Source organism: Myxocyprinus asiaticus, chromosome 37 (assembly GCF_019703515.2).
Source record: "Myxocyprinus asiaticus isolate MX2 ecotype Aquarium Trade chromosome 37, UBuf_Myxa_2, whole genome shotgun sequence".
Classification (NCBI taxonomy): domain Eukaryota; kingdom Metazoa; phylum Chordata; class Actinopteri; order Cypriniformes; family Catostomidae; genus Myxocyprinus; species Myxocyprinus asiaticus.
This window is the reverse complement of record NC_059380.1, coordinates 41,510,981-41,533,927: the sequence shown is the minus strand read 5'-3', so window position 1 is coordinate 41,533,927 and position 22,947 is coordinate 41,510,981. Positions and strand designations below refer to the sequence as shown.

General features: G+C 38.6%; 1 protein-coding gene across 1 annotated transcript; it reads left to right on the top strand.

The window, feature by feature from the left end:
• The first annotated feature begins 9,978 nt into the window (after positions 1-9,978).
• On the top strand, positions 9,979-22,056 carry LOC127428195 (pyrroline-5-carboxylate reductase 1, mitochondrial-like). Its single transcript, XM_051676369.1, has 8 exons — positions 9,979-10,076; positions 10,651-10,733; positions 10,887-10,957; positions 11,048-11,227; positions 17,313-17,534; positions 17,684-17,776; positions 18,253-18,416; positions 20,626-22,056. The coding sequence occupies exons 2-8, from the start codon at positions 10,667-10,669 to the stop codon at positions 20,786-20,788; spliced, it is 960 nt and encodes a 319-aa protein (XP_051532329.1). The 5' UTR covers positions 9,979-10,076; positions 10,651-10,666; the 3' UTR covers positions 20,789-22,056.
• Positions 22,057-22,947: the final 891 nt, after the last annotated feature.

Below are 22,947 nucleotides of genomic sequence, written 5' to 3'. Positions count from 1 at the left end.
ATGTGCTTAATGTTGTGGAGTAGTCAGACAAATTAATCAAATGTTGTTAAAATAATAATAATTCCAAGTTGAAATATTCCCAATTCAGTAGAAGTCAATGGAAAGTGTGTTGGTGTGTGTGAAACTCCCTCAGGATCTTTCAATCGCCATCAGAATCAGTAGATCTGAACGCTGCTGGGGTTTCCTTCTCCGTATCGTCTGACCAGCATGAACATCACGTTATGGTCACTGCCTGCATCTTCACAGCAGGGAAACGTCACCGTCTGAGTGAGATGAGCAGTGACAGCTGTCAATCATCGGTCAGAGAAGCTCGCGGCTGCAGGGTGCTGCGCTTTAGTGCGAAAGAACCTTTCTGTCATGTGAGATCAGTCGATGATGTGCAGAGAGGAAACGCTGAAGCCTGTCAGGGATTACAGGGTTTCAGAATCAGTATCAGAATGAGCTTTATTGCCAAGTATGCTTACACATACAAGGAATTTGTCTTGGTGACAGGAGCTTCCAGTACACAACAATACAAAAACAATACAAAAACAGCAACAAGACTTTTAAAAAATAATTAAAATTGAATAGAAAATAGATAAATATTGAAAAGAAAAAAGTATATATAGAATACACAATAGACTATATATATATATATATATATATATATATATATATATATATATATATATATATATATATATATATACACACATACACACACATACATACACATACATATATACATACATATACATATATGCCAGCTGTTTAACCTCCCTTCTGTATGCAGACTCATCGTCATCTCGGATGAGGCCGATGACAGTGGTGTCGTCTGCAAACATCAGGAGCTTGACAGAGGGGTCCTTGGTGATGCAGTCGTTGGTGTAGAGGAAGAAGAGTAGTGGGGAGAGCACACATCCCTGGGGGGCACCAGTGATGATTGTACAGGTGCTGGAAGTGAGTTTCCCCTGTCTCACAAGCTGCTGCCTGTCTGTCAGAAAGCTGGTGATCCACTGACAGATAGACATGGGAACAGAGAGTTGGCGTAATTTATTCTGGAGTATAGCTGGGATGATGGTGTTGAAAGCCGAACTGAAGTCCACAAAAAGGATCCTTGCATATGTCCCCGGTCTGTCCAGATGTTGCAGGATATGATGCAATCCCATGTTGACTGCATCATCCACAGACCTGTTTGCTCGATAAGCAAATTGAAGGGGATCTAGAAAGGGTCCAGTGATGTCCTTCAGGTGGGCCAACACCAGTCTCTCAAATTACTTCATGACCACAAACGTCAGGGCGACAGGTCTGTAGTCATTAAGTCCTGTGATTTTTGGTTTCTTTGGGACAGGAATAATGATTGAGCGTTTGAAGCAGCATGGGACTTCACACTGCTCCAGTGATATATTGAAGATCTGTGTGAAGATGGGGGCCAGCTGGTTAGCACAGGATCTAAGACATGCAGGTGAAACGCCATCTGGGCCCTGTGCTTTCCTTATCCTTTGTTTTCGAAAGCCACGGCTCACATCATCTTCACAGATCTTAAGTGCAGGTTGAATAGCAGGAGGGGGGAGGAGGGGGGTTGCAGGAGGTGTTGGTGTTTTTGTGAAGTGAAGGTCAGAGCGGGTGTGGGGTGTGAGGCCTTTCAAATCTACAGTAGAACACATTCAGGTCATCAGACAATTGTTGGTCCACCACAGGGTTGGGGGTAGGAGTCCTGCAATTCGTAAGTTGTTTCATGCCACTCCACACTGATGCAGGGTCGTTAGCTGAAAACTTGTTTTTATACAAGACTTTATCCCCAACTCTGTAAGCATCCTCTTTGGCCTGACGAAGCTGCCTGAGTTCCGCTGTAAACCATGGTTTGTCGTTGTTGAACGTTAAATAAGTCCTAGTAGGAATGCACATATCCTCACAGAAACTGATATATGATGTAACAGTATCTGTGAGCTCATCCAGATTGGTGGCTGCAGCTTCAAAAACACTCCAATCAGTGCAGTCAAAGCAGGCTTGTAGTTCCAGCTCTGCTTCATTGGTCCATCTCTTTACAGTCCTTACTACTGACTTGGTTGATTTTAATTTCTGTCTGTAGGTTGGAAGAAGATGAACCAGACAGTGATCAGAGAGTCCCAAAGCTGCTCTAGGGACAGAGCGATATGCATCCTTTATTGTTGTGTTGCAATGATCCAGCATGTTCCTGTCTCTGGTGGGGCATGTGATGTGCTGTTTATATTTGGGCAGTTCACGTGTGAGGTTTGCTTTGTTAAAACCTCCAAGAATAATAATAACTGAGTCCGGGTATTGTTGCTCCGTGTCTGTGATTTGATCAGTCAGCTGTAGCAGCGCTGTGTTCACACACGCGTTTGGCGGGATATAAACACTCACCAGAATAAACGAGGAAAACTCCCGCAGCGAGTAGAAAGGCTTACAGTTAATAAAGAGCGCTTCCAAATTAGGACAGCACATCTTCTTTAACGTTGTTACATCTGTACACCAACTTTCACTGATGTAAAAGCATGTTCCACCGCCTCTCGTTTTCCCTGTTAACTCCGCAATGCGATCCGCTCTGAACAGCTGGAAGCCCGGCAGATGTAACGTGCTGTCCGGAATGGCTTCACTCAGCCAGGTTTCTGTGAAGCACAAGGCAGCAGAGGTTGAAAAGTCCTTTTTTGTGCAGGTGAGGAGATGTAGTTTGTCCGTTTTGTTAGGAAGAGAGCGGAGATTCGCTAGATGAATACTTGGCAGGGTTGTTCGAAATCCGCAATGACGGAGCTTGACCAGCACGCCTGCTCGTCTCCCTCGCCTGCGTCTCCTAGCATGTTAAAAGTAGTAAAACTGTTTAAACACAGTTTTTACTACTGTAAGCACCATTTAACTCTAGTATTTGAAGTAACACCATAGAAACCACAAATTAACCATGGTTTTAAGTTCCTGGGTGGCTTGAAGTAAATTTAGGGGGGCAATGCACCCTCTAGCACCCCTTAGACCCTGCCATGCACCCATGGTTTAACGATGGTCATAAAAACGTTGGCCATAACAGTACATAACATGCTAGAATACTACAAAACTTTGTTATGCTTTGTTATGATGAATCCATGCATATTTGTGACATGCCAGTCAAGATGAATGAATCAGTTTTAATTAAAAACTCATTAGGCGCTCATCGTTTAATGAATTAGATGCGTTGTTGATTTAAAACCATGTGAATGCCTGCTTATTTTTAATAAACTTGTGCGGTACCTCTCAGCAGGGGCTCATTTGTATTCGCCACACACCGTTTAACCGAACCGACCCACCATTTGACTACAGACATAAAAAGACTTCCACACCTCTAAATGAGACTCTCACATCACCTATAAGAAACACACTCACTCACACACACATACACATACCATAATTTTATATCATTGTGGGGATTCTCCATAGACTTCCATGCATTTTATGGATTTCATACAGATCTAATGATAATTTCTATCCCCTAACCCTAACCCTACCCCTAAACCTAAACCTCACAGAAAACTTTTTGTATTTTTACATTTTAAATGAAACATCATTTAATATGCCATTTCCCTCATGGGGACCACTGGCTGGTCCTCACAATGTAGGTGATCTCAGGTTTTACTATCCTTGTTGGGACATTTGATCCCCACAATGTAGTATAAACATGTACACACACATACACACACACACACACACACACACACACAAACATACTATATTTTTACATCATTGTGGGGATTCTCCATAGACGTCCATGCATTTTATGGATTTTATACAGATCTAAAGATAATTTCTATCCCCTAACCCTAACCCTACCCCTAAACCTATCCCTCATAGAAACCTTTTTGCATTTTTTAATTTTCAAAAAAAACATTGTTTAGTTTGTTTAATAAGCCATTTGCCTCGTGGGGACCGCTGGCTGGTCCCCACAATGTAGGTGATCTCAGGTTTTACTATCCTTGTGGGGACATTTGTTCCCCACAGTGTAGTATAAACATGTACACACACACACACACACACACTCAAATCAAATCAAATCAAATCACTTTATTGTCACACAGCCATATACACAAGTGCAATGGTGTGTGAAATTCTTGGGTGCAGTTCCGATCAACATAGCAGTCGTGACAGTGATGAGACATATACCAATCTACAATAACATCAAATTAACACAACACAACTTAAACATCTGTTATACATAATTAAACTCGACTTAAAACATCAAATTAACACAACACAATTTAAACATCTGTTATACATAATTACACAACTTAAAACATCAAATTAACACAACACAATTTAAACATCTGTTATACACAATTACACTCAACAATATACAAATAATAACATACACTGTACAGTATACAATATGCTGTTTTTGTTTTGTTTTGTTTTTGTTTTTTACTATATAGATACTATATAGATACACATTATTCAATAAAAATTAAAATATATATGAAAAATGTATATATATAGAATGTACAGTATTGTACTGTATTGACATTCAGGCTGTCGGTTGATAGTCAGTTGTTAAGAGAGACATAATATAATGACAGTAATATAATTTATGACAGTCCGGTGTGAGATATAAGAGTAATAAAGTGCAGGGCTGATGTATTTCAAAAACTTTCACACAAACTTTCACTCACACACTCTCTCACTCTCACACACACACACACACACACACACACACACACACATACGAGTGGTCTGCAAATGTCAAGAGCTTCACGGCACTATTGGCCCTGACGGCTCTTTTGTGTTGGAGCGGTTAATCCGGCGGAGAGACACAAGCTGAATACAGACACACGTGAAACACGTTGCGTGGGCGCCTCTCTCTCTCTCTCTGTCAGTCTGTGTCCCTCGCTCTAGTTTTTAAAGATGATTTATTAGCATGACAAATATTTGCCCTTTTGTATTGCCAAAACTTAGACAAAACAGTGCAAACTGAAAACAAGGGTGATTACAACGTAGCATACATAAACTATAAAAAAAGAGAAAATATATATAATAAATAATAATAAAAAAGAAGGAATAGCAATAGTAGAATTGACACAAATGAACTCATTTTTCAAAACTTGCACAGAAAACTCTAATAAGTTGATATTATTCAATTGATTGAGTAAACTTGTTCCCTCAGTTGAATTGAGTAATGGCGTCTTTTAAACTTGTGTAATTAAGTTCACTTAACTCGGTGTTCATATAGAGTGAACGTAATTATTTAAGTGAAGGTAATTAGATGCAAGTAGTCTTAACTCAGATTTGCAATTTAAATATTCTTGTTTCTACTTACTAATTTTAGTTGAATGGACTCAAATTTAGATCAACATCACAGCTCCAAAAAAAAAAAAAAAGAAAAAAAGAAAAGATTATAAAGATTCTAGGTCAATCCTTAAATAAACTTCTTTTGACACAGAAAAGCATATATGCCTGTACTTCAGTTGCACATGCACAAGGAGAACTGAGAATAAAATAACATAAATAATACTGCAAAAAAGCTAAAACCTCTATGAATTCTCAATAGCAACTATTTAAATGCCCCCATATGTTCCCTTTGACCAAGAAAACATAATTAAATAATTCAAGCCTCTATTTTGTACTTGTTCATTTGGGTTACAGTATTAACACTTAAAATTGTAAGTCTATATGTTTTAAGATAAATAAGTTCAAGGAACATAGATAGTTGAGTTAAGAGACAAAACTTGACATTTTAAGTAATTAAGACAACTTGATTTTTCCAGTAATATCACCATTAGGGTACACCGTGTGGCTTGTTTTGCATACAATATTATCAATTCAAAACATCAACACACACACAAAGAATAGTGACAGAAAATGAATAAAATAAAGAACATAACAATATAAATATGGTGCCTGAAGTGTTAAAGGGATATTTCATCCAAAGAGGGGAAATTCTGTCATCTTTTACTCACCCTCATCTCATTCCAAACACACATGACTTCTCTGTCGTGGAACACAAAAGCAGGCTGAATGTTTTGCATATTTTTTCATATAATGAAAGTGAATGGCGACTGAGTCCCAGCACTCTAAACCCACAGAAATTCATCAGATTTATTAAAAGAGCCACAGTGGCTTCAACTTCCATTATCATTTCTATTTTGCACCAAATTCCCCCAGAAGTGATGATTATGTTCTCTTAAACACATGGCACGGAAACGCTGCATATTCGTAAATTGTTTTAGTGATATTCCGATTTTGCGCATAAACTAAACTGACTACTGAAGAAAGAAAGTCATACAGGTTTTGAAACAACATGAGAGTAAGCAATTACAGAATTTTCATTTTTGGGTGGACTATCTTTTTAATGAAAAATAATAATTGCAATGAAATACAAAAGCCAATGAACTTTCAGCAAGACTGTTGGACAGTCAATGCATGTACTAGTGTGCGTCTCTCTTCATCTGTCTCTCTCTAACTGTCTCTCTCTGTGGTTTTCTAAATGAGCCCCTTAAGAAAAAGTGTCAGTCGGTGGATTTGGAGTCCCTCTCGACACGCTGCCTGTCTCTATCTAATCACACTGACAGAACTCGTCGTCCACGCTTCGCCTGGATTATTTTTCCGACACAACTGATTCATGTATTTGGGTATTTTGAATAAATCTGAGGGGATTTGGGAGAGCAAGCGAATGAGTGTCAGTATGCTCGGGCAGGCACACACACTCACACACACAAGACTTTAATTAACTTATTTAAAGAGGAAGATGGGGAAAGTTGGCTCACTCAAAGTTTCTGTTAAGAATTAGTAATGTTTCTGGTGTTTTTACCCTGAGGTGAGAGACCTGTGATGTCATTGGTAGACAGACAGTAAAAGTGGCCGTCCTGACAGTGTCTGTCTCTCTCAGCAGCTGCTCTGTGGATCTTTATACTGTTGTATATATATATAGCACACAGGCATGAGCACTATTCCACAGACAGAATTCCTCCCTCAGCTCACTTCAACACAAGCACACTCATTAGAAAAGGCATAAAATCATATTAAAAATGGATAATTGGGGTCCTGGATGATGATACTGGATACTGCTCCAAATCTTTGTGAATTTCTCTCATCTGTGAGACACAAAAAGTGATTTTATGAAGACTATTCTGTTCACGCAGTGAAAGTGAATGAGGACGGGTCTGTCAAGCTCCAAAATGACACAAGTATCATAAAAGTAGTCCATATGACTTGCGTGCTATATTCCAAGCCCTCTGAAGTGATACTTAAATGCTTGGTGTGAAGAACAGAGATTTAAATTGTTATTTGCTGAATGTCTACTCTGAAATCGACTAGAAAAGTCATATTGACAACAAAAGTGGCCAGTGACGCCAAACGACGTTCAGAAGACTTGGAATATGGCACACGAATTATATGGATTACTTTTATACTTCTGTCCATTTAAAAGATTGACAGCCATAGTCACCATCCACTTTCATTGGTGTGGCATAATAAAGTGCAGCCTTGACGTCCTGCTAAACTTCTCCATTTGTTTCACATAAAAGAGTAAAATCATAAGGGTGAGAATTTTCATTTAGGGGTGAACTGTCCCTTTAGCTGAGATTTTCTGGCTTCACAACACTTCTGTGTAATAAAGTCATGTGCTCTTACCGTAACTCAGATCTTTGCATGTAAATGGTTAAAAATAAAATGAATTCTTGTAATATATAATCCATGAGAACAAGAGAATTTCAAGTATGCTTTACTGACTGGGATCTGCATACTTTAGATTTCTTGATAATCCATCTTAAGTCCATGGTGGATCCTGATCAACCGCATGGCAAGCGTCTGTATTGAGGGTTGTAGTCTGGGGCATTTGTGCAGTCTGGGGCATGCATTACTGCCATTGGATATTTCCTGGGGTCTAAAGATGTCTGACCTGTGGTGACACTTGGGGTGTAAAGTATCACTGTATCCTAGACAGACACTGAATGAATTTATAGTGCACAGCCTGTACTTTGAATTTCATGTGTAACCTGAGTCTCAAAAATCCTAATGGAATGCTAAAGGAATTACAATCACAATTTGAAATATGAACTGATCAGCCACAACATTAAAAGCACCTGCCTAATATTGTGTAGGTCCCCCTCGTGCCACCAAAACAGCGCCAACCCGCATCTCAGAACACCATTCTGAGATGATATTCTTCTCAGCACAATTGTACAGAGCGGTTATCTGAGTTACCGTAGACTTTGTCAGTTCAAACCAGTCTGGTCATTCTCTGTTGATCTCTCTCATTAACAAGGTGTTTCTGTCCACAGAACTGCCGCTCACTGGATGTTTTTTGTTTTTGGCACCATTCTGAGTAAATTCTAGAGACTGTTGTGTGTGAAAATCCCAGAAATACTCAAACCAGCCCATCTGACACAACAATCATGCCACGCTCCAAATCACTGAGATCACAATCATTCATGTGATTATCTAATCAGCCAATCATGTGCAGCAGTGCAGTGCATAAAATCATGCAGATACAGGTCAGGAGCTTCAGTTAATGTTCACATCAACCATCAGAATGGGGAAAAAATGTGATCTCAGTGATTTGGAGCGTGGCATGATTGTTGGTGCCAGACGGACTGGTTTGAGTATTTCTGTAACTGCTGATCTCCTGGGATTTCTTCTGAGATCTAATTGTTATTTTAGTTCCAATTATGATAGAAATTCCATCAGCATTGCTTAGGATTTTTCATCAAGTTAAAATAAAAATGAAATAATTTCAAAGGATAAATTTAATTGTGTAGAAATGAATTCCACAAATCAGTGGTTACATTACATGTGATACTTTAGTTTATTTATTTGTGCATCAAATCATAAATGTTATGTTTTAATTTTATGCTGAGCAGGTGATTCATTAAGTATGTGTAAATTATGTTTAAATCAGTCTGATTCCTTTCGAAGACCTGAAGAAAGTTTGAATCCGTCCCATGAAGTTAGAACATCAGTTGGTTTGCTGGTCTTGGCTGGCCTCTCAGCCTGGTCTGATTTTATGGCTTTAGAGGGGTTTGGGCACTCGTCAGGTTGGGAGATTATACAGCTGACCAGCTAAAACAGCCGAAGACTGGTTTGGCCAAGCTTAGGCTGGTTTAAGATATACTGTATATATATATATATATATATATATATCATTAGTGCTGAGTGATTACTATAATCATGTTCCTTTTTTGACTCTAAATCTTCACTTTCACATCTGAAAGTGAAAGTGCAGATTTACAGTAAAAAAGGATTTAAATCTTGTTCTGTTTCTCACCCACACTTATCATATCACTAATGAAGACATGGATTAAACCACTGGAGTTTTATGGATTACTTTTATGCTGCCTGTCTGTGATTTTTGGATCTTCAAATCTCTGGTCACCATTCACTTGCATTGTTTGGACCTACAGAGCTGAAATATTCTTCTAAAAATCTTAATTTGTGTTCTGCAGAAGAAAGAAAGTCATACACATCTGGGATGGCATGAGGATGAGTAAATGATGAGAGAATTTTCATTTTTGGGAGAACTGTTCTTTTAAAAAAAAAAAAAAAACAGTCTTTTACAGTAATGGTAACCATCGTTTCTGCCCAAACATCAGTTTTATTATTACTGCTGCGAATAAATAAATAAATTGGCATCTCGTTCAAATATTCGTAATTGTTTTGTTACATTTTGCTGACAGTGGAGTCTAATATCAGGTTACGCGTTTTTTGTCATAACAGTCGCTGTAGTAATGCGGAAACCTGTGGTTACCATGGTAATTGTTGTCAGGAGGACGCATTCTTTTTGTTATTTAACAACTAAAACCTTTTATTCTACAGGTGCCAGTGTCTTAAGTGTGAAGAATCAGTATCTGTTCAGCTATAAACACACTGACGCTCTTGAGCTACATTCGGTATTTATACTACGGGAACTGATGCAATGGAGTCGCACAAACCCCGCCCTCATACCGCGCTCTCTCCGCGCTGATTGGTTTGACTCGACAGCATCTCCTCTCTCATTGGTGGATTCACCTGTCAGTCAAAGCGCTTTTCCGGTGCACATGGCGAGGGAAGCCACGTTGACATCAATTACTGCAAAAGCGTCCAGATTTCAGAACCCAAGTTTCTAAACACTTCGAGTCTCGGTGAAGGTGAGCCTGTATTTTCTGTATGTAGCGATATAACATAAAGTAATATGGTGTTGATTAATGTGTTTGGCTTTTACATGTTGTAGCATGAGAGGAATTAAGATTATTCAATGTAATTTACGAAAACATCATTTAAAGTTATCAGTTATTACAGATATATTGAACACACATTGTTATACGGTTAGTTACACTGTAGCATGAGTATTTTGTTGGATTACATAAATCAGTTACAAAATATAATACTTATATTGTTCCACCATACCATCAGTTACAGTTGTTACACTGTAGTATCAACTAGTTATTTTGTTAAGTTACATTGAAGCAGCAGTTGCAATGATACTGTTACAGTGATGCATATAAGAATATATCTGGAAATGATGCTACAACGTTACATAATTATAATATAACCGAAACAGATGCTACAATGTAACATTATAGCACTCCTCAAATATGCAGCTATTTAAAGGCAGAATTGATTCTTTATTTTCGTCTAGTTATATTGTGTTGTGTAATAATGAGATTAACTGTAAATCCAGGACTCCAGACTGAGTTGGTGTTCTGATTGTGTCATGTGCAGGTGTGACATCATCAGGATGAGTGTTGGCTTTATCGGAGCGGGTCAGCTGGCACATGCCCTGGTCAGGGGCTTCACAGCAGCAGGTAAGAACCAGGTCAGGATGACCGACCATATACTAATAAATTACCTTTAGTCTCTGGACTGATCAGGATTATATTTACTCAGGCCGTATTCTGCACTTTTGCAGCACCCCCACCTACAATGATAGTAAAGGGTTTTTTCCACCTTGTTTTCAGGTGTAATCGCAGCAAACCGAATCACAGCGAGTTCACCTGACACAGATCTGCCCACAGTCTCAGGTCTGAGGGTGTGTAAGCTTCAACTCCACGTGTTTGGGTGTTAATAGTTTATAGTCTGCCGTCTGTAGTTTAACATCTCATCTTTCTGTCGTCTTCAGAAAATGGGTGTCAATTTTACGACAAGCAACAAGGAAGCCGCACATAAGAGTGACGTTCTGTTCCTGGCGGTGAAACCACACATCATCCCATTTGTTCTGGATGAAATCGGTCCAGATATTGAAGATCGTCACCTCATTGTCTCCTGTGCGGCTGGAGTCACGATCAGCTCTATTGAGAAGGTGTGAAACATTCAGGGCTGGGTTTCCCAAAAAGCATCATAGCCTAAGTAGATTGTAGAAACCATTGGTGCCAATGGTTTCTACGATCTACTTAAGCTACAATGCTTTTGGGAAACACAGCCCAGGTCAAGTATTTCAGGACAATCATTGTTTTTAAAACTGAATGATGTGTGTCATTTGATGTTAAAATTACTTCATATTGCAGCTTAATATGCAGAGTCTACTGTAAGTAAGCCATTTGCAGGCTGATTTCACTTAAAAGTGTAATGCTGAGACTCTGACAACACACTCACAGGAAGTTCATTCGCCTAGAAAAGTAGTGCCACTGCAAAAGTAGGATTTAGACCGTTTACAGCTCAAAAAGCACACTTTTTAATGAAGAATTCAAGTAAGTTCTTTAACAAAAATACAATCCTCTGGAACGCTTACCCCATATACTTCATTCTAAGTGCATAACTGTACATTTGCTGAGTAAAATTGTCTGTGGTTGTCGACAGCGTGCCATAGATGCTGTACATGTTTGTGTTGAACCCCATCAGTCCCTTTAATTGTGCACAAAACAGATGTATTTTATATATTTTTTCTCTTTATGATTTCTGTGTTTGTGTTAACAGCACTCGTGTTCTGACATGTTTTTGTTTGTCAGTGCTCATAGCAGACATTCCATTTGTTCATTTACACCCAAATGGAAAAGCTATAAATTATTCTCTTTTATCAAAAAACATCACACATTTTTGTATCGTCTACAGAATCTGTCCCAAAGGAAACAGTTAGGTTCTATTATTTCAGCTAACATTTCTTTGTTGTTTTTTTTTTTTTTTTTATCAGTCTGTAATGACCAACGAGATGCTACAAGTTTACTTTGGAACTTAGCATCTTTGTTTTCTGCATCCTAAGTTTTGGTGGTCCCTTTTAAGGAATAGTTCACCCAAAAATGAAAATTCTCTCATGATTTACTCACCCTCATGCCATCCCAGATGTGTATGACTTTCTGTCTTCAGCAGAACACAAATGAAGATTTTTAGACGAATATTTCAGTGAATGGTGACCAGAACTTTGAAGCTCCAAAAAGCACAAAGGCAGTATAAAAGTACTCCATAAGACTGCAGTGGTTTAATCCATGTCTTCAGAAGTGATATGATAGGTGTGGGTGAGAAACAGATCACTATTTAAGTCCATTTTTTTCCCATAAATTCTCCCTGCCTAGTAGGTGGAGATATGCACAAAGAATGTGAATCAGCAAAAACAAAAGAAGTGAAATGGGGATTTATTTTAAAAATGACTTAAATATCATATCACTTCTGAAGACATGGAATTAAACCACTGGGGTTTTATGGATTACCTTCATGCTGCCTTTATGTGCTTTTTGGAGCTTCAAAGTTTTGGCCACCATTGACATGCATTGTATGGACCTACAGAGTTGACAGGGTTCCCACGTGTCCTGGAAACCTGGAATTTTGCAATGCAGTTTTCCAGTCATGGAAAATTAGAAAAATACCTAAATGTCCTGGAAAATAATGATTGGTCCTGGAAAATATTTCAGTATAATAAAACGGTTTGACTGTTGCTAGCAAGGTTTCCGTTACGTGTAATGATCGGGACTGGTGTCAAATACACAGTCGTTTTGTCCCTGTCGGCGGCTGCACATTGTTAAACAACATCAACAGTTAAGGGCGCTTACACCCTCATGATTGATTACAGCAGCAGCCAATTGGGTGCTTGGCAATTGCGTTCCAACCGAGGCAGATTGCTTGATTGGTTACAGCTATGGCCAATCGTGTGCTTGTCTACAGCAGCGCGTGCACAGTGAGAAGCGGCACTCATGAAACTTCTCATTCATAAACAAACTGAATGACCTGGTACATGTGCCGACAGACTGAATGAGAGGGGCATGTTGTTCATTTACTTCAGCATCAGCATGTGAGTCTACCTTGTTCATCACAGAGAGAAAAGGCCGGAGGAGCTATAAATGTGTAAAAGTGACTGATGTTCATATACGTTGAGGGCCTTTCACATGACTCGCGTCAGTGCTGCCGAATACATTGAAGTCTATGAAGTGATGCGTCAGCGCAACCTCGGCTGAAACTTAACACCACAATATGTTTTTCACACACGTTATTGCCACACAAATGATGTCTTTGAGAGAACAAGGCTACAACCCCAATTCCGAAAAATTTGGGACAGTATGACTTTTTTTTTTTTGTGCTATATTGAAAGCACTACAACTACACATTATATGATGTTTTATATGTTGTTTTGAAAATATACAGTCATTTCAAATCAGATGATTGCAATACGCTCAAAAAAGTTGGGACAGTTGAGTGTTTACTACTGTGAAACATCACCATTTCTTCTAATAACACTTAAGCATTTGGGCACTGAAGACACAGTCTTCATTGCCATATTGTGCATTTCTTAATGTACCACGCATTCTCAATTGGAGATGATCAGGACTGCAGGCAGGCCAATCTAGCACCCGCACTGTCTGCTCACACAGCCATGCACTTGTAATCCGGGCAGTATTTGGTTTGGAGTTGTCCTGATGAAAATGCAGGGACATCCCTGGAAAAGACAGTGCTGGATGGCAGTATATGCTGCTCCAAAATGTGTACAAATCTGTCTGCATTAATAGTGCCCTCACAGATGTGTGAGTTACCCATGCCATGGGCACTGACACACCCCTGGCCTATACAGACATTGGCTTTTAGACCTGATGCTAATAACAGCTTGGATGGTCCTTTTCCTCTTTGGCCTGGAGAACATGATGGCTGTGTTTCTCAAAAACTATTTGAAATGTGTACTCATCGGACCAAAAAAACACAGTTCCACTGTTCTACTTTCCATCTCAGATGAGACCGAGCCCAGAAAAGTCGGCAGCGCTTCTGGACAGTGTTGATGTATGGCTTCTCCTTTACATAGTAAAGTCTTAACTTGCATCTGTGGATGCAGCGGCGAGTGGTGTTGACTAACAAAGGTTTACTAAAGTAATCCCAAGCCCATGTTCATGATATCCATTACAGATGAATGATGTTTTTTAAGATAGTGACGTCTGAGGGATCAGAGATCACACACATTCAGAAGTGGTTTTCGTCTTGCCCTTTACGCACCGAGATTTGACCAGATTCCTGGAATCTTTTAACTATATTATGCACTCTAGAGGGTGAAATGCCCAAAATCCTTCCAGTTTGTCTTTGGGGAACATTGTTCTCAAAGTGCTGGATTATTTGCTGAAGCATCTGTTGGTAAATTGACAAGTCTGGAACGATCCTTGCTCTTGAAGGACTAGACTGATTTTATATACTATGACATGATTGCATCAACTGTTTAACATCTCCTGTTTCACATTGCCTTGTTATTTCAACTCGTCAAATTGTTATTAGTCTTAAATTGCCCCTGTGTCAACTTTTGTGGAGTGTGTTCCAATCATCTGATTTGAAATTAATGTACATTAAAAAAAACATCATATAATGTGTAGTTGTGGTGCTTTCAATATAGCAAAGGGTGAATATAATTTACCAATCACTCCTTTTGTTTTTATTAGCATTTTTCATACTGTCACAACTTTTTCGGAATTGGGGTTGTACAATAAATATTTTAAAACTGTCCAAATTTATGTAAAGATATTGAATTTATTTTAATTAATTGTCGTTTGCGAGTATGCAGAGACCCTAGTTATTGAACTACAGTAATTACATTCACACATAACAAATGCTAAGACATAAACATAAACGAATCCTTTTTTACTTTCTGCAATCAAAGCAAACTTTTTTTTCTCTTGCAAATAAATGTTTTCAGTGTTTATTGTGCACCTCCCACTTTCTTGTGTGAAGCTTCTAAATTCGCCCCTCTGTGATGCTTTCTGCAACGCTTGTCATGTGGAGGGCAAAGCGCCGCTTGACACTGGCGTTGAATGGAGTGTTGATGCCTCAACTCATGTGAAATGCACTTCACAATGACGAAAGGACATTATCATTGTCTTTTCTGATAAAAGATTTAAATACTGAATGAAAAAGATACAGTACATCAGCTTTTTTTCTTATGTTTAAACATTCTACAGAAGTCAGTATATTTGTCATGCAAATTTTAATAAAGGAGAAGGTAAAGACATAATTGGTACTCATTATTAGACTGTTATTGATGTCTTTTTGGATAAAGTCATGCTCGGCAGTTCACAGATTGAACGGAAATAATAGATATGCTTTGTTCTTATAATGATTAAATACTATAAAGTCTCTTGGTAAATTTCGGTTGTGAACATCTCAAAATGATCTAATGACTCACTCGTTGCACATAAGATGGGGCAAGGAGGCAGCGGGAACCGGCTGAACAGTCAGTTTTAATGTCAAACTTAACTTAAACACAGATACACATGCAACGCGGCCTCATGGTGCTTCCGGCTCCCCTTTATCTCACTCTCCCGCTGATCAGCTCATTCAGCGCCGGCCGTGCAATATGGTGCATGACCTGGCCACGCCCCCCTCCTCGTCACATGAGCAAATTTGTAAAACAGAAGCAAGCCACACCAAATTAATTAATAATCACACTGGGCCATGGAGCAAACTGCTTGTCTGAAGGAGATTTAACCATAGTGTGAACAGAATGACATTAAAAATTGAGAAGTGGAGTGACACCAGATTTAACTGTAGTGTGAACAGAATGATATTAAACACTTATAGGAATTTGTTTTTGTTATGATAAACTTTTGAGTAATTTTCAGTATTCAGCCGATTTTCTAGATCTAGACGATTGGATCAGATACATGTTGCTAAAACGGCAAGCAGTTCGGCAAAGTTATACACACAATTAGCTAACTGAATCACAGTCATAAGATCAACCAGTTAGGAAGTATTAGCAGGCTAACGGCTACATAGCCCTGCTGTCATGGAAACCAGCAATAAGGCTCAGTTGCCGCTAGCTATCCGGCCAATATGAGATCGTTGTGTACCAAACAAGACACCACTGCAATGCAATACAGCTATCGACTGAATACAACACCTCGGACATCAACACCATTGCTGTTTATTAATGTACTATTTAGTTAAATGTTTTTTCATAATCCATAGCGCTGTCACAGGTTAGAAAGTGTTTCTTCTTGTGATATTTATTGGCAGTTGGTGATCCAGCTTATGTTGCATTACCGCCACCTACTGGTATGTAGTGTGAAGCGTCACAAGAACGTCTTTAATTGCAGTCAGTCGTCCGCTTAAGACGATGAAATTGGCAAAATTTCATTGAAAAGAGGTCACATACCTTATGTAGGGTTAAATCCTAAACTTTAAAGCTAGCTTACCCTCAGGAGTTTACTTGTAAACAAAACAAGTTATATTTACATTCATTCTTGAGGTCTAACCAACATTTCCTTCCCCCGTATCGCTATCGAACGATATAAAAAAAAATATTGTGATAATATTTTTGGCCATATCACCCAGTGAGTTTGAAATGAAAAACCCCTAAACAAAATTTGTAGAATAACAGCAAAGCCAACATAAGTAGATTTTTATATATACTGTATATATGTCATGTGCATAATTAATTATTATGTTGCGTTGATGAAAAACTTTGTAGCGTTTAGAGCATTCAAGCTACATTCACGAAACTTTGCACAGACCTTCAGACTGTTCAGCAATAGTGTGCTTTTTCTTTTCTAAATGATCAGACTTATGGTTTTCACACAGTGCATGATTGAATATTGGCAAATTACCATAGAATTGCATTGACGGAATGTTCAGTAATTCAATCTCTGACAAAAATTCAAATGTAAACAAACCCACAAAAGGCCTTTGATCTGCTTTAAATTGCTGTCGCTCTCTGACGGTCTATCTGACTATGTGACAGTCTGACTATCTTATCTAGATAGCTGAGTGTTTGTCTGCATATTCATCAAACTTACAGACAAGGCTTTGTGTCAGCCAACATCAAAGTTCAATTTGACAAACGTTACCCGTCTAGATCATGTCTGTAGCACAAATGCTGCAGGACGAGTTAAACACTGAAGTTTAATGGTTATAATGTGAGAAATTGCAATGCCTTAGTAAACACATGGAATATAATAATTGTAAACGATACAAATACATTCTCTGTGCAGAAACTGCTTCAGTATCGTACGGCTCCTAAAGTGATGCGTTGTATGACGAACACGCCGGTAGTTGTGCGTGAGGGTGCTACGGTTTACGCCACGGGAACGCATGCTGACGTGGAGGACGGGAAACTGCTGGAGCAGCTGATGACGAGCGTCGGGTTTTGTACGGAGGTGGAGGAAGATCTGATCGATGCCGTGACGGGACTCAGCGGCAGCGGACCCGCTTATGTGAGTGCATTTACATCACGGCCCAGCTTTTTAAACGGGACACTTAATGACTACTTTTACATTTAAAAAAAACATTATAACAACTGAAACTGTAAATTAGTTGAAAAAGACACAATTCATATTTGTCAAGCATTTTCGTTTGTTCTCAGGCATTTACGGCTCTCGATGCTCTCGCTGATGGAGGGGTGAAGATGGGGTTGCCACGGAGACTGGCGGTGCGACTGGGAGCTCAGGCGTTACTGGTACGTCATGTCGCACCATTGAAAGACAACATGGTCTCTGTTTACTTTCATAAATGGAACAATAATGAGCTAAATGGACATTTATTTAGGCCTTGTGTCTTTACATATTTTAATCAACTGTTCAGGTTTATAATAGACACATGCAAATTAAGGTCCATTTTAGCTACAAGAAATTATGCGTACGTCCCAATTTACATTCTATAAGGTAATTAATTTACCTTGATGCAAACTCAAACAGTTTGATGTCAAAACAACTTTACAATATTCAAGTATGTCCCAATACTAACATATTGGCTTGCTACATACTCAAAAGTATGTACTTTACCATAACCAACGAAGTGCATACTTTTAGTGTGCAGTAGAAATATGTAAATTTGGCCTTTTGAGTTGCTTCTAAAAATCCTGCAATGTCTCAAATATACTCTGGTACTTCTGTGAGAATTAAGCGGAGTCGTCTGTATTTCTTTTGTTTGTAGGGTGCAGCTAAAATGCTCCTTGACTCCGAGCAGCACCCTGGTCAGCTGAAAGACAACGTCTGCTCACCAGGTGGCGCTACCATTCATGCACTGCACTTCCTGGAGAGTGGCGGATTCCGCAGTTTGCTCATAAATGCTGTGGAGGCGTCCTGCATCAGGACACGGTAAAATCTTTATTGCACTTTTAAAATGGCCCCAATTTAACCTCTGCTGGTCAGTTGTAACCTTTGTGTCTAAAAAATATTGACTCTGCAGAACTATAATAAACTGTAGTTGTAATCTTCTGTCACTCCATGTATATGCTGCAAAGTTTTAAATACAGAAGTGAATCCTTTGAATTATCCGTTTGTGTACAAAATACAGGAGTCACTCCTGAACCTGTTATGGTTGTTATAGTGATCACCATAGCAATTATTTGTCACCTCACAATTGTTAATAAGACCCATAGACTATATAAAGGGATGTCATGGGTCTGATACTGCGCTCATGTACTTGTAAAAATGCTCCGATACCAAACATCGATACCATCTGATGTACATACACCAATCAGCCACAACATTAAAAGCACCTACCTAATATTGTGTAGGTCCCCCTCGTGCCGCCAAAACAGCGCCAAGCCGCATCTCAGAATAGCATTCAGAGATGATATTCTTCTCACCACAATTGTACAGAGCAGTTATCTGAGTTACTGTAGACTTTGTCAGTTCAAACCAGTCTGGTCATTCTCCGTTTCCATACGCAGAACTGCTGCTCACTGGATGTGTTTTGGCACCATTCTGAGTAAATTCTAGAGACTGTTGTGTGTGAAAATCCCAGGAGATCAAATGGAATTTGGAAAAAAATAAAATGAATTTCATAGGGCCCTACATGTTAACATGCAGAGATGCTTTTGTTCATGAAAAAGAACCTGCCCCTTACAATTGCAAAAGAATCCTTATTGATAGACAGTCTTTACATATTGGTAAATATGTTTTTTCTGTGAAATTTTAGATTTTTGACTATTTTTGTCAATGTGAGAGCTAAAAAGACTATTTGATAATATCTGTTGAGCTACAGTTGCTGAAACCAATAATGTCAGTAAATCAGCTCTCTTGGTTTTATTTTGTGATTATTTTACATACTTTTAGTTTTTTGTAATTTTTAATTATTTAGTGACAGCTAAAAAACTACTTTTTGGTGGTGTCTTTTGAGTAACAGTTGCTGAAAAAAATACACACATAATACAAATATCAGTCTCACAGTGTTGTATTTGGAAGTATTGGTACGTCTCCAAAAAAATGGGATCGGGACATCCCTAATTCCAACAGTTAAAGGTATAGTTCCCAAAAAAATCTGTCATAATTTATCTCTTCAATACAACAGCAGTTAATAGTCCCTCACTTTAAAACTTTAGAAAGAAGCCAAAAGTGTCATAAAAGTAGTTCATGCGACTTGTGCGTCTTAAGTCTTCAGAAGGCAAACGATAGGGTCTGGTGAGAAACAACACAATGTATGTTGAAGCTTGTTAACAGTAGCATGTGTTCACTTGAGAACTTGCAGTATTTTTTAACACTAGACAACACAAGTCCTCACAAGTCCCTCATGTAAACACACAAGCCACAGTCTTATTTTTTGTGTGAACTGCTCTTTTTAACCTATTTGGTGTTTTATTTTTGACTAAAGAAAAAGTCATCTGGCAGTTACCACTCAGAAAACACTCAAAAGCAACACCGAATTTAACTGCAGAAGTGGAGTGACACTGGATTTAACTGTAGTGTGAACAGAATGACATTAAATATTCTGAAGTGGAGTGACACCAGATTTATCTGTAGGATTGAACAGAATGAGATGAAACATTCTGAAGTGGAGTGACACTGGATTTATCTGTAGTGTGAACAGAGTGAGATTAAACATTCTGAAGTGGAGTGACACCGGATTTAACTGTAGTGTGAACAGAGTGAGATTAAACATTCTGAAGTGGAGTGACACCGGATTTAACTGTAGAGTGAACAGAGTGAGATTAAACATTCTGAAGTGGAGTGACACCGGATTTAATTGTAGTGTGAACAGAGTGCGATTAAATATTCTGAAGTGGAGTGACACCGGATTTAACTGTAGTGTGAACAGAGTGAGATTAAACATTCTGAAGTGGAGTGACACCGGATTTAACTGTAGTGTGAACAGAGTGCGATTAAACATTCTGAAGTGGAGTGACACCGGATTTAACTGTAGTGTGAACAGAGTGAGATTAAACATTCTGAAGTGGAGTGACACTGGATTTAACTGTAGTGTGAACAGAGTGCGATTAAGCATTCTGAAGTGGAGTGACACCGGATTTAACTGTAGTGTGAACGTGGCTTCAGTAAATCTCATTGTCTGTGTTCCTCCTCATAGGGAGCTGCAGTATCTGGCTGATCAGGAGAAGATTTCACCTGCTGCGATTAAGAAGACCACGCTGGATAAAGTGATGCAGCAGCCGGGCGTCACCGTAACATCTGTGGGCACCAAGAGCAGAGTGAACCTATTCAACAACCAGGGCGGAGTCAAGAAAAAATGAACGCACACTTGCATAGTAACATTCTTACAAAGGACATACAAGATTACCCAGCGTTAGCTGGCAGCGCTGTCCGTCCATGTGTACAAACACAAACTGACTGACATAAACTGAAGTGCATTTTGAATCTGTATGCTGTCAAAAAGAGCACCACCTCTGGACAGGTACAATATTACACCATTACACAAAGGCACAGCTCACCCAAAAATTTAAATTCTGTCATCATTTACTTACACTTAAGTTGTTCCAAACCTGTATGACTTTCTTCCATTTTCTTCGCTCTAAACACAGATTTAATGCGGAATGATGGCCTTGGTCACCATTCACTTTCATTGCATATTTCTTTTTTCATACAATGAAAGTGAATGGGGACTGAGACTGAACATACTGCCTAACATCTCCTTTTGAGGTCTGCGTAAGAAAAAAATTCCTTTAAGGAGATACTTGCAGCATTATTTTTGTATTATTAAGACTTTCATGTTTCTAAGTCTATGGAAGTAAAAGTAGAAAAGTCAAATGTAAACCGTTTTCAAACAGGTTGTATGGTCACAGTTTCATTTTGGATGACAGTGTTATTACAAATTGTTTATTTATACGTGGCCCTTCACAACGGTCTCAGGACATCAGCGCACCTATGAGCTGTTACAGGAAGTGATGTCACACATGTCAAGCTATAATACTCGGACGATTTTCCTTGTTTTGCTCTTTGAATTTAATTTCTCCTTCTTGGTCTCATTTTTTCCCTTATTCAAAGATCTCTTTAATTCAGAACTCAATATATTACCTCAATGTTCTTTCTAGAACATCTCATTGGTGGTGCTTTGTAGACCTGAACACCCATTTAAAGTGTTTTGTTTTTTTTGTTTTGTTTATTCTTTTTCGTTTGTAAGTGGACTGTTGTCTGTATGTGTGTGAAGCTTCATTGGACATCTGCCTGTCAATGTGTTTCTAATGCAAAAATATGAAACCTCAACATAAATGGTGCTTAAAGTTAAAGAAGACAGAAAATATATAGCTCTTTTCTGCTTACTCTTGTAATTTAATTTAGGCATTCTTCACTGATTAACTGTGTTCCTGATGAGGGAGAGTTTTGTTGTGTTTGTTTCAGCAGTATCATTAAAGCAACAGGGAACTATGAATAATTAATGTTTTTTTAAGCAAATTAACCCAAGGCTTTTCTCTGAAATCCATTACTCAAGTTTAAAGGAGAACAAACGCTGCATCATGAGCAGTAAAACTGCGATCCGTTTAAACTAAAATAAAAAAAATAAAAAAAACGTTGCAAGTTTTTTTTTCTGGGTAGTTGCTTCTTCCTTGTGCCTTACAGTAAAATATTTCACTATGAGATTGCTCAAGATTTTGTTCTCATTTACGGAAGGTTTCAGTTGTTAAAGTCGAGCATCATTATTGCTCATAGTGATTTGAACAGAATATGAAACTCGTCCTGAGTTTGTGCAGTCCGAGCTCAGGCTGTTTCTAGCTGAATTTTGTAGTATTTCTCCTCGGTTGGCATATAGATGAGTATGTGTGTGTCTCTTAAGACAGACGCTTGTTTTAGAAGCTGACCGTCAACTTCTGAGGCTGCTCTGACCTACAGGTCAAAGGTCATGCTCAGAGAGACAATTTCAGAATGAAAAGAGTAGAGAAAACATGAAAGATCAATACAGTTTATTAAAGTTCAATGTACTAAAAACTGTAGTAAAATAGACATTGTTTCCTGCACTGTTCAGCGGCGCCCCAACTCTGCTGCTTAATCTACAGCACGAGACCCAAAAAGAGATAATATTTTAGAGATGATTCTTTTTAGTGAATCTAAAACAAACAGTGAGACCAGTGTAGTCTGATTCCCAAACAAATGACTCTTTAGAGCTGATTCTTTTTATTGAATCAAAAACATTCAGTGGGACCAGTGTAGTCCAATTCCCAAACATATGACTCATTGGAGCCAGTTCTTTTTAGTGGATCAATAACACAAGGCGTGATCAGTATAGTCTAATTCCCAAACAAATGACTCTTTGGAGCCGGTTATTTATTGTAAATCAAAAACATACAGGGTGACCAGTGAAGTCCAGTTCCCAAACAAATGACTCTTTAGAGCTGATACTTTTTAGTAAATCAACAACAACAGCACGACCAGTATAATCTGATTCCCTAACATATGA

Bases quoted from the DNA above. Each gene is read 5' to 3' on its own strand.
- LOC127428195 (XM_051676369.1), top strand. From the start codon at position 10,667: ATGAGTGTTGGCTTTATCGGAGCGGGTCAGCTGGCACATGCCCTGGTC. The intron at 11,228-17,312 runs GTGTGAAACATT...TTCTCTGTGCAG, and splicing joins CGATCAGCTCTATTGAGAAG to AAACTGCTTCAGTATCGTAC. The intron at 17,777-18,252 runs GTACGTCATGTC...TTTTGTTTGTAG, and splicing joins TGGGAGCTCAGGCGTTACTG to GGTGCAGCTAAAATGCTCCT.